Genomic DNA, 12,558 nt, shown 5'->3' with positions numbered 1-12,558 from the left:
AAACAGGGAGTTTCATTTTTGTATTTATTTAAAATCACATAAAAGCATTCATGGCTGAACGCAACGCTAGTTTTAACATAAATGTATTATTACGTAACACCTCCAGGGAGTTCAAAGACTCATCGAGGGAGGACACATACTCTACAACTCTTTGTCTCCACCAATCCACCAACCGCAATTACCTTCATCATCTACACCAACATCATCTACCGACCACCACTATTTTCACAGACAATCATAAACATCCATGCCCACGGCGGGATTCGAATCTGCAGCGTTTTGGCTGGAGAGCGGATAATCACTCGCCAAACAGACCGGCATCACGGCATTGTATCCATATTAAAACTATCAAACTTGATTATCAATTATTCGAAGTATTCTCATTTTATTAAAAGCATATAACACTGTTCCTAGTAAAATCACTGATTAGAGCTGAAAGCAAGAAGAAATATCCTTGCCCATGGTAAGCTATGTACGAACGAAACCATGTGTTGTTTAATTCACGTGCTGTTTAATTCAGGTTTAACTTACATTTTTTAATTTATCCGAGTTTAGCTTGTGTCGAACATGCGTAGTTAAAGCTTGTCAAATATGCTTACTCTAACTAGTACACTCCGGTAGTCTACCCTTTTTTAATATTTGACTGTAATGAAAATAAAAGATTCAATTTGATAGAATTAGAATAACAGAAACACAATCCAATATTGATTATGTTTTTAATCTGTTGTTATTATCTTATTTTCTTATATATGCTTCTAATCTTGTCTAATATTTTAAGAACATTATTCAATAATAATTTCTCAGGTATTATTATTATTAGGCAACAGCAGTAGTAGTAGTACTTTTATTGCCAATCATTCAGTTAATAATTCTTTTTGGATTTCGCTCGATTAGCTTTAGAATATTCTGGTCCAACAGCACGTAAACTGGTTTTGTTCACTTGGGGAGTAACTTGGACATCCTCTTCAGCTTCCTATCCGTGGATTGCTTATTATCTCCGAGACTGGAGATGGATACATTCCGCTTGCTTAATTCCTGCCATATTTATCATTTTCGTTGCATGGTGAGTACGTTTTCAGTTAAATAATTTGATATCAAATCGTACTATCCAAATCTGCAAGAAGTCTTCGTTTTTTTTTAGGTTTATTCCTGAGTCGGCTAGCTGGTTATTAACAATGGGTTATACAGAAAAGGCTGCTGAATTGCTTCACCGGATGGCAAAAATAAACGGAAAAAAGTTATCGAAAGAACATTTCCTACGACTCTTGGTGAGTTAAATTATTCATTTCGTGTGCATATTCAAAGATATACCTTGAATTAACACCTTGTTCTTTCTCTTATGATTATTTTTATTTTAAGAGATAGTAATTACAAATGTAGCTTAGGTCTCTTGTTAGTTTGACATTATGCTTCTTCAATAACAAAATAGCAGTACTCAGCAGAACGATCCAATGACGTCCTGGATTGTTCTGGTTTTATAAAGTGTGATACTGGATCAGTAGCGCACTCAGGATTTAATCTTGGGGGGGGGGGGAGCTGAGTTCAGTAGACGATTTGAGAATATACACTACGCATCGCATACGACCTATGACTGAGCATCTGCAATGATCGCCAATTCATAAGTAGTATAGAAATAGAAGACACGACACAACATAAATTTAAAAAATTAATTTTAATTATGAAAAAAAAAAAAATTGGAAAATTTTGTACTGTTTATTTCCTTTTTCTTTGGGGGTCCTATTCCCCCCCCCCTGGGTGCGCCATTGTGCTGGGTGCACACCAAAATTACACCATTTTGATATCCTCCAGTCGTCCAAATAATAAAATAAAATGTTCTTTGAATAAAAATTATGAATTAATATTTACTTGTTATTTTGAAACCAAAAAAAAGTTCCAAAAAAAAAAAAAAAGCTACCTAAAAGAGGAGAGATGGTAAACGGTTTCTGCTGTGCAATATTTCCTGAGAAACAAATTGCGGACTTTGATTCTTCCACTAAATTCATAAACACTTCGTACACGTTACAGAGCTAGTCAAACTCAAATAATTGCAATACACATATTTCAAGAAGGCAATTCCAGTTGAACATCAGGTGTGTGGGGAGGGCGGGGTAAGTGATTAAAGAGAAAGAATGAACCTGTTGAAATATTTCTTGAAGTAGTCTCAACATCTCAACTCTTAGATAAAAATAAATGAGACGAAGGTGATTCCAGAATATAGATATAAACGGAATGGAAGAGAATAACGAGAAGTGGTTCGGAAGGTTGGAACCTACGCTACGAGTGAATGCTGACTTGCAGCTGCACATGTCCTTATGGGTCTAGAGCAGTGTTTCTCAACCTTTCTAAGGTCAAAGACCAGTAAAATGCTGAAAACAATTCTACGGACCACTAAGTTACAGAGGCGTAGTTGGAGGGGGGGGGGGCGATCCTCCCCAGCCGGCACTTTTTGGGCGTTTAAGAAATCTTGCCTTACTGTCTAAAAACAGCAACTGAGTGATGAAATAGACTTCGACAATGTCATCGACGATTTTGCGAACAGAAAAGCAAGAAAAATAACATTTTAGAAGTTGGAATTAAAGTTTTACTTCAAAAATAAATAGTTTTTAATACAGTGTTTTAATTTATTTCCCTATATTTTGACTTTTCGTAATTTTTTTTTAAAAACCTAAGTAGGAATTGCCAACATTTCGGAAAAACTGTGCCATTTATAACATAATAAATCTAAAAGCATGTTTTGAATGCATATGTAAACATAATTAATTAAATTGGAAGTAAACGATTAAAAGTGTATAATATTTGAACAAAGTTTTAATTTTTATTAAACAAATAAATAATATGATCTAATTATGTTACTACTTACTTTTAATGAGGTGCTTGAGCTTCTCGGCCCTTGCATAGTTGCTAGATATCTGGCTCAATATTGGTCAAATTCAGTCGAAGATCGGCACACACACGAAGACGATTTCTGTATTTTGTTTTATTTGAAGGAGCGATGAAAATCCTTTCTCGCAAAGATAGGTTGTAGAGAACTGTCTGACGATTTTCAATGCTTCTTCAGATAATTCGGGAAATTCACTTCTCGCTGAAGGCGAGATCCAAAATCGAGCCAAACCAAGATCACGGAATTGCATTTTAAATCCACTGTCACTTGAAAGCTCAATTAACTGTTCTTTTTTCGATGACGAAAGGTCGTTCTCGTGACTGAAAGCCTGAAATGGATCGTGAACCCACAGAAATTTCTTATAAAAGTTATTCGGTAAATATGCTTCAAAATTCCGTTTCAGATTTTTGAGATGGTCACAAACCCTTTCCAGAAACTCAGAATCGACGAAAATATCATTTTACACTAAAAAGGATTCCAATGTTGGAAAAGGTGCAAATTGTTTTTACATAATTAATCCATAAAATCGGTTTTTTCTCGAATGCCTTTATTTCCTCTTAGGCATCAAGAACAGTTAAAGAATTTCCCTGAAGGGAGAGATTTAGTTCATTTAATTTAGAAAAAATGTCTGAAAGATAGAATAGTGTTGATAACCATGCTTCGTCAACAAGGAGTAATGCAAAATCAGAATTACGTTCCTTTACAAATAATAAAACTTCGTGCCTTAATTGAAATGACCTTGTTAGTACTTTGCCCCTGGAAAGCCAGCGAATTTCAGAATAAAGCAAAAGTTGTATATATTCACTGCCCATTTCATCGCAGAGTAATGAAAATAACCTGTTATTTAATGGTCAAGTTTTAATAAAATTAACTAGCTTTACAGCGTTATATAGCACAGTTTTAATTCTGGTGGCGATCCTTTGGAGACTAACACTTCCCTATGTATGAAACAATGTACCCAATTCATATCCGGAGCTACTTCCTTGACCATAGAAACAATCCCACTATGCCTGCCTGTAAGAGCGCCAGCTTCATCCGAACAGAAGCCTATACATTTTTCCCACTGGCTTCCTTTGTGTATTATATAATTATTGAGAGTGTGAAATATTTCTTCTCCAATTGTTCGGGATGGCAAAGTTCTACAAAACAATATCATCATGAATGTTGTTATCATGCGCATATCTTACGTAGCATATTAACTGCGCATCATTTGTAACATTAGTAGTCTCGTCTGTTTGTAACGCATAATTAGGGTTCTTCATAACTCTTTCGATTAACTGAGATTCCACGTCACCTGCCATATCATTAATTCTGCGACCGACAGTGTCATTTGAAAGAGAAATCAAATCACCATCTTTTAGTAACTTGTTGCCAAACATCTTTTTTATCACATCTTTTATAGCTGGAAGTAGCAAATTTTCCCCGATAGAATGAGGTTTCCCTGTTTTCGCTATGCGCAAACTTAAGAAATAGGATGCTTCCAGTGCCTTGCTATTAATGGAACCCATGGCCGAAGCTATATCTTTCCCATGATTTAATGTCCCTAAGCGTCGCCGAAAAAATTCAATTGGCTTATTTTTTACATCACAATCTTTGGTTTCTAAATGTCGTCGGAGTTTCGCAGGTTTCATGCACTCGTTCGACACTTCATAACACAAAACACATTGAGGTTTCTGTTCACTTTCATCTCCACACCAAGTAAACCCGAATTCCAAATATGAACTGTTATATTTCCTACTGTATTTTTTCTTTGAACTGCTTGTTTCTTCTTCTTTAATAGTATCAGATTTACTCGCCGTTACAACACATGTATCACAATTAGGGTTAGCATCACCTGTTTCATTTGCCTTTCTTTTCAAAGTCCTAGTTCTAAGCTACTTTTCCATTATTAAAAAACGTTTCCGAAAAATATGTAAATACAGGTAATCCTGGTATAACGCGGATATTAGGTTCCACAAATTTGCCGCGTTATATAAATCACGTTATGCGAGATTCAGATCAGATAGAAAAAGTAAGGTTAGGTTCCGAAATAATTTTTTTTTTTTAAATAGAACCTGTGTAGCTCAGTGGATGTGGCGTTTGCACACCATCGCGCTTGGCCGCACGAAGGAAGACTTCATTTCGAGTCTAGTCGGCGACTAGAGGAAATTTTTCTAAGCCTTTTTTTTCGACCGGTTCCCGAGTTAGTCGATCTCTGGCACGGGCAAGCGGGTTTTTCGTCCTGTAAACTCAAGAAAATCGACCGTAGAACCCACATTATTTCAGACATTAAATATATTGTGTTAGGGTTAGGGACCACGAGATGGCGGCACATTTGAGCCGTCTCTCTTCACTGCGTACCACTTAATTAGTGATAGCTTTGGGCCATCTGTCTCTGATTGGGTACCAGTGGAGATTGAACTGCCCACTCAGTCTCCAAAAGTTAGACAGGGATAAATGGCCTCGCCTACTCCCGTATACGGGAATAAAAAGGCGTTAGCTGATTTTTTTTTTTTTATATTATATAAACGATGACATATCCAACAAAAAAATATTTTTAGTTAATTCAAATAATTCATGTAGGTTACAAAAACACAAACTATATAACAAATACATAGTATATAAAATTATAAAAAATTATAAATTGTACGTAAACTTCATTGCACATAATGCATAAGTGTTTTAGGCAAAATAAAATAAAGTGTATATTTTAATCGTCATCACTCTCTTCAAAACTAACATTTCGTAGATGTTCTTTATTTACGAGTGACCGGACGTCGTCATCACTTGAAATCTCTTGGACATCATTAGTATAATTCTCACTGCATACTTCGGTTGCTTTAGTTATCAAGAAGTCAGTAATAAGACCTTGCTTACCAGTACGCTGCAATTTTTTTATTAAGTTCATAATATGGAGCTAAACAAACATCCAATTTTCTCATGAATTTTCCGGCGCGCTCCATTGAGAGATCATTATCCATAAAAGAACTTTCTTGCCAAATCCAATCCTATTGCTAATTTCTTTAAACTGAGTTCTTTAACGGATTCATCACAATCAGAATATTCGACTGAACATTCCCCACCATTTGGTTCGACGTCATACTAATTGTACAGTACCAGTTCCTCCTCATTTAAATCTATTTCCACATCAATTAATTCACTATTGAAGAGATTGGGGCTGATCACATTGGAGCTTATGTGCTGATCGAAACCGAATGTATCTTCAGTCTTGTTCAATTGTTATCTTGGTAGTTTACAGTGGGTGGGTTTATCCCTATTAACAAACGCGTATATCGCAAAAGCGCTCTAGTGGCCATTACCACATTTTTTTTTTTTTTACATAAAAAAAAAAGCATTACATATTGTATGTAACTCACCAAAAAATAAAGTTTTCAGCTGGAGATTAACACACTTATGATTTTTAATGCGCTTTCTTTTCAGAAAACGTAGACAATTTTCAACAATAAATACTTTATACGGTAAACAATTGACGTACATGCGTGCTAAAGGGTATTTCCCCTAATATAAATTCGCTACTTATGACTACATGCGCGATACGGGCAGAAGCAAATTTATCGAAGATAAAATTTGATTTTTAAGTCGCGCCTTGAAAACTATATGAAAGGATAAAGGGTTACCACAGTTTGTAGACCGCGTTATATCGAAACCGCGTTGTCTAAGTACCGCGTTCAGCAAGGGTTGCTACAATTCGTAAACTGCGTTATATCGAAACCGCGTTGTATAAGTACTGCGTTATACGAGGGTTACCTGTATATAATACTGGTTAACTCAGGACACACTTTGTCCAAGTATCACTTAGCACTTCTCAAGATATACTGAGCCTTGGTTGAAGGAGGGAAATCTTCAATAATAAAAATCAATAAACAGCAAGCCATTAGTTGGAATGTGGATAACACATATTATTATTATTATTATTATTTGACACCAAAGACTCATCGAGGAAGAGTGTGCCAACAGCATCGAACGATTGGTCTCCGTCCAACTACTAGCCTCGCTCAAACTTACTTAACTGAGCCATTAGTAGCAGAGGCTCTACCAATCGACCAATATTCACTTCAAATCTGACAAAACAGCAAGGGAAGGCGGAAGCAATAAAACTATATTATTGTTCACTTCACCCCTCTTTTATTATTGTCATTCTGCCACTACAAATTTAGTGGCAGAATGACGAATAATAAAAAGGATGAAGTGAACAACAATATAGTTTTATTGCTTCCACCTTTGAACATTCTGACGATATTTATTGTTTTTTTTAAGTCTCCATTTGATTTCAATAATTTTTACTTACTTATCCAATTTTAATTTGTTTAGACTTTAGATAACTAAAAAAAAATATATTTATTTAATTAATTTAAGTCTGCATGCGGACCTGTCCCATCGTCACAGACCACATGTTGAGAAACATTGGTCTTGAGGATAGGGGAGGAATAATGGAAGCGGTTTATTAGAAACATATGAAAAATCTATGAAACATAACAAATCATATGAAAAAAAAGTGATTGAAATGAGAGAGAGAGAGAGAGAGAGAGAGAGAGAGAGAGAGAGAGAGAGAGAGAAAGAGGTCATCTATTAACTGGATTTCCCTTTTAAGGATAGAATCAAACATTCCTTTAGAGAAAATTTTTGGGGCATCTCCCCACATCCCCAAATTTGAGGAGAGTATTCTAAAGTTGGATAGATTTCTTATTTGTATAAATTTAGCTGTATATGGTCAGATAGTGTCTTGAGTGAAAAATGACACTCAGTTGTTTTGAAGTCTGAGATAACTCTATCTGTTCCAAATACAGTCCCCTCAGAATAAATAAGAATAATTTATCATCTGTTAGTTTCGAAGATAAAAAGCTTTTATTGTTGAAAAGGTTTACAATCAATAAAATGTTTATAATCAATCCGGTTAGACTTCAACTTTGAGTTAGCGGGTCTTATTCAGTGTTTTTCTTCTCGGAAGTCATGGATTTTTAATCCAAAAAACAGGCAAACTCTCCAGATATCGAGATATCCAGAACTGTCATGATATCCAGAGGAAAAACAATTGCCTCTTCCTACCACTTAAAAAAAAGAAAGAAAGAAAACGGATTTTTCTGTTAAATAGCAAAAAAGAAAAGCATCTGTAAATATTTTTGAATTATAATACACATTAAAAGGTGCCATAAAGAGATCTTCGAACCTAATTGCCAACGGGGATAACTAGCTCTAGAACCCATTTCATGGATTCTAGAGCTAGTTATCTTTCTGATAGTAAGCAACATTTTTTCACTCGGAAAAAAATAAAAGAAAAAAAGAGAAAAAATATTCTTTTTAACTCCACAACTAAGAATAAATGGCAGTATACAACACACACACACACACACACACACACACACACACACATACACACACACACACACACACACACAAAATACAAATATCCGAGTTCTTGCATCGACGAGTCTTATCCAGCAGCCAACAGTGTCAAAAAAGCATAGCTAGGAATGCTGTCTACTTTCTTTGATATTAAAAAAGTTATGAGTTATTTATTGGAAAGAAATGTTATTACTTAAAAATTGTAGTTAATCGTATTGTAGTAGCTCTGTGGAAGCGACGCTTACATCCTCTGTGGTTGGTCGCTCGAAGTCAGACTTAAGTTCAAGTCTAGTTGCCGACTGGACGAACTTTTTCTAAGCCTTTCTTCGACCGATTCCCGAGTAAGTCGATCTCGGCATGGTCAAGCGGGATTTTCCTCCCGGAAACTCGTTTTTTTTATCCCGCAATCTCAAGAAAATCGGTCGTAGTAGTAGTATCCACATTATTTCAGACAGTAACATATCTTGTTAGGGCTAGGTACCAAGAGATGGCAGCACTTGTTTGCCAGCCTCTTCATCACTGGCTGCCTATAATTAGTAATAGACATGGGCCAGCTATCTCTGATTGGCTACCGGTGGAGATTGAACTGCCCACTCAGTCTCCAAAAGCTAGATAGGGTACAAAGGCCTTGCCTACTCCCTATAAGGGAATAAAAGGCCTTAGCTGATTTATTTAATTATAAATCCACTAACACCTTTTATTCCCTATAGGGAGTAGGTGAGGCCATTTTAGCCCTACCTAATTTTTTTGGAGAGTGACAGGGAAGCTCAATCTCCACTGGTAGCTAATCAGAAATAGCTGGTCCAAGACTATCATTATAGTCTTGGACTATCATTATAGAATTATAGATGGCATCGATAAAGAGAGGCAGGCAAGTGCCATCATCTCGTGGTCCCTGATGCTAACACAGTATATCATCTGTTTGAAATAGTGCGGGTTCTGCTGTCAGTTTTCTTGAGTTTACAGGATGAAAAGTCCGAGTTTCCTTAAGAAAAAAAAGAGAAAAAAAAAACGTTTGTTTGACCTGATTAACTCAGGAGCTGGTCAAAGAAAGGGTTTAAAATAGTTTAGAATAGATATCCAATCGTACAGTCGTACTTGGAATGGCTTCCTTTGGGTAGCCTAGTGCTATGGATGCAAACGTCATTTTAAACTAATTAAAGACAACGAACCTTTAAAAGATATTTCTTTTAAATAAAAAAAAAAAATAAATATTTGTCAATTCTCTCCTCCCCTGCAAAAAAATAATAAAAAGAACTAAAATTTGGATCGGTTCAGTCATGAAGATATTTGGAATGCAAGCAATCATATAACTTAAATAAATTGTATACTGATACAAACAATTATCTCCAATAATTATACCTTTGCAGGGATGGTTTTATCATTAGGCGAACCTAGGCAATCGCCTAGGGGCACCTAGACTTTGGGGTACCAGATTTTGCTACATAGTTCGGGGAAAATTACAACCTTATTTATATAGAGATAATTTATAGGGCACCTAAATTTTCTTTGCCTAGGGACTTCAGATACTCTCGGACCGGCCCTGTACCTTCGTTTCATCTCTGAACCAGATATAGGCATTTCATTAATGGTTAAGGTAATATTCTGATTGTTTTTTTTTCAGAAAGATGAAAACAATACACCAGAAAATGATGATAAGAAAAATGCCACAGCTCACTCCGTTCTTGGTCTCTTTAGAACTCCTAATATGAGGAAGAAGACTATAATTCTTTTGTCTGCCTGGTGAGTTCAAAAAATTCAGCCATTTGATTTCTAAACTAGATATTTACAATTATATATTTCATTCATCTAAATGCTGTCTATTGATAAAGGTCTAACACAAGCTTGATCACTTTAAGAAAGTTGGTCTAGTCTTAACTAACTTTTTGAAGATTTGAAGCAGCCAGTTTTCATTCTTCAGTAGTCATTGGCAGTGAGTTCAAACAATCAGTGAACCAAGGCTTTCAGGAGAGAGAGAGAGAGAAAATACGACAGTCACCTGATGGCTCTAACATTCATGTTATTGTCTATAATAGTGTGAGTTCCGTGGTCGAATTTTTCAGATGCTAGGTTAAAAAGCAGAATTTTGTGTAGAAAAATTTCCGTGTGCTCTTACTAAAGATCAAAAGTTCTGGAAAATGTTCCTCTAGTCAACGACCAGAAGTGTAACAGTTTTTCTTCAGCCAGTCTGGCGTTATGAAAGCATTTTCGCAGGACTGTACAAGTACTCAAATATTTATAAAAACTTCTCGTGGGGCACACCTTCAACAGTATGACATCAATGAAGGATTATCCACAAACTTTTCATGTTATCAAAGAAAATACCTACAACGTAATATTCTTGCTTGAATCACATGTTAAAATATTACTTCAATCATGAAAAATCCAGTCAAAATTTTAAAAATTTTCAATCTATACATTTTTATGGCTATTTTAAAAAATCACTCACCAGAATGAAATAATTTAGCTGCCGATTTAAAACATTTTATAAAGTTATTTTTAATAAAACTTATTCAGAATATAAATTTTATTATTCTACTTCTTAGCAAAGAATTGAGCTAACGTAGTTTGGCGGCCATTTTTTTCTTTTTTCATACAACCGACGGTATGGCCCTATTGGCTCTTCTACTCTTCTGCAAATTTTACTGCTTGTGTCTTCATCAGGGTCAGCCTCTAAGCACTGCTGCTTAAAAACTTCGATTGTACGAAAAATATTTTTAAATTGTTTCTGTGAAATCTCTTTTGGCTGACTAAATCAGTGGTTAAATTTTTATAATACACTACTTCCATGTATACTATGTATACTATGCTCCAAATTTTTACTGCCAAAATTTATGTCGTCTGCTATAGTACGCCCACAGATTCGAGACCCATCGACACGTCTGCGCATGTCACAAAAAGGAGAATCTATTCCGATAATCAATCCGTCTTCTGGGATGAGTTGTTTATTATTACACGTCAGAAAATTAATTCTTTTTATCATTATAGTTTTTAAAGTGGTAACTATTTTGCTTGTATAACAGTTGGAAAATTTTATCTATAAAGCACGTGATTTCGCGTATTGGCGACCAATTCGTACGTCCTTCATTTCTTTCACCCCTTCAATGATAACGTCCAAGAGTTAATTAAATCTCATTCTGAAGAATTGAGTGATTCCGACTTGCTAAATTTAGATGCACAGCGGGAAGATCCCGAAGAATATGAAGAAAATTTAACCACTGATAGTCAGCCAAAAGAGATTTCACAGAAACAATTTAAAAATATTTTTCGTACAATCGAAGTTTTTAAGCAGCAATGCTTAGAGGCTGACCCTGATGAAGAGAGAGAAGCAGTAAAATTTGCAGAAGAGTAGAAGAGCCAATAGGGCCATACCGTCGGTTGTATGAAAAAAGAAACAAATTGGCCGCCAAACTACGTTAGCTCAATTCTTTGTTAAGAAGTAGAATAATAAAATTTATAATCTGAATATGTTTTATTGTCTTTCAGCTTCATGGTTTTCCTTTAACTAGGACCTGAGACATACCTTAATTCTTTTATAAAAAAATTAAGGTTCAAGAAAGAAATTTGAGGAACGAATTATACTTTTTCCCATACGTTATTGTATTCGATCAGTGCATTTTCGATTAATGCGCCTGTTTTAAAGAACGTTAGGCGCACATCGGGGGATTCCTGTATTCCAAATTATTAAATACTGTAACGAATATTGCAATGAACTGTTTTTCCATAATTTAAGTTCCACATCTTAAGTGAAGGTTTAAATCCAATTTAAACATATTTTAAGTTCAGTTTAAACAAAATCTTTTTGCAGTAACACTTGATATCAGCACTAAGGACTATAGTCACAATACTAGGCAAGAAATTATTCCTTCAGTAGGTCTTGTAACATATTTGAATGAATGTAATTGTGATCATTTGGTCATAAATTAAGCAGTTTCAAGCGTAGAACTGTATACTTCAAAACTTTTTAGCTTACATATCTGTAGCATAATTTTATTTGTTTATTGCATTATTTATATATAAAAAAGTGGTTTGATTTCATTTAAAATTTGTGTAGCTCCAGTCTTTACTAAAAGAAATTTTAGTAAGATTGGAAATACTCAGTTTCATCAAATTCCGTGTAGATAGAGCCATGATGTTGTCTACCGACAGACAGGTACATCGGCAACGATCCTAAGAGAATTTGTGACGTCTAGGAAAAAGAATTAACTTTTTATTTTGTTATTATTAGTTATTATTACTTATGCGAAATACCGCATTAGTCACCAAGACATTTTCGCAGGCAATATACATATCGCATAGCAGTGGCGCACCCAAGGGGGGGAAGGATTCCTGCT

General features: G+C 35.2%; 1 protein-coding gene across 1 annotated transcript in view; it reads left to right on the top strand.

Moving 5' to 3' along the window:
• Positions 1–12,558, top strand: part of LOC150109427 (solute carrier family 22 member 3-like) — a 63,146-nt gene that overhangs the window by 38,398 nt on the left and 12,190 nt on the right. The window contains exons 4-6 of the mRNA XM_090408137.1: positions 895–1,063; positions 1,142–1,268; positions 9,849–9,967. Coding sequence (XP_090264263.1) covers positions 895–1,063; positions 1,142–1,268; positions 9,849–9,967 — 415 coding nt within the window. The remainder of the gene's footprint in view (positions 1–894; positions 1,064–1,141; positions 1,269–9,848; positions 9,968–12,558) is intronic.

The sequence above is a fragment of the Typopeltis vanoorti genome, chromosome 2 (assembly GCF_054136105.1).
Source record: "Typopeltis vanoorti isolate ZY-2024b chromosome 2, IOZ_Tvanoo_1.0, whole genome shotgun sequence".
NCBI classification, from domain to species: Eukaryota; Metazoa; Arthropoda; class Arachnida; order Uropygi; family Thelyphonidae; genus Typopeltis; species Typopeltis vanoorti.
Note: the sequence above shows the minus strand (reverse complement) of the source record. Positions and strands in the feature narration are given on the sequence as shown.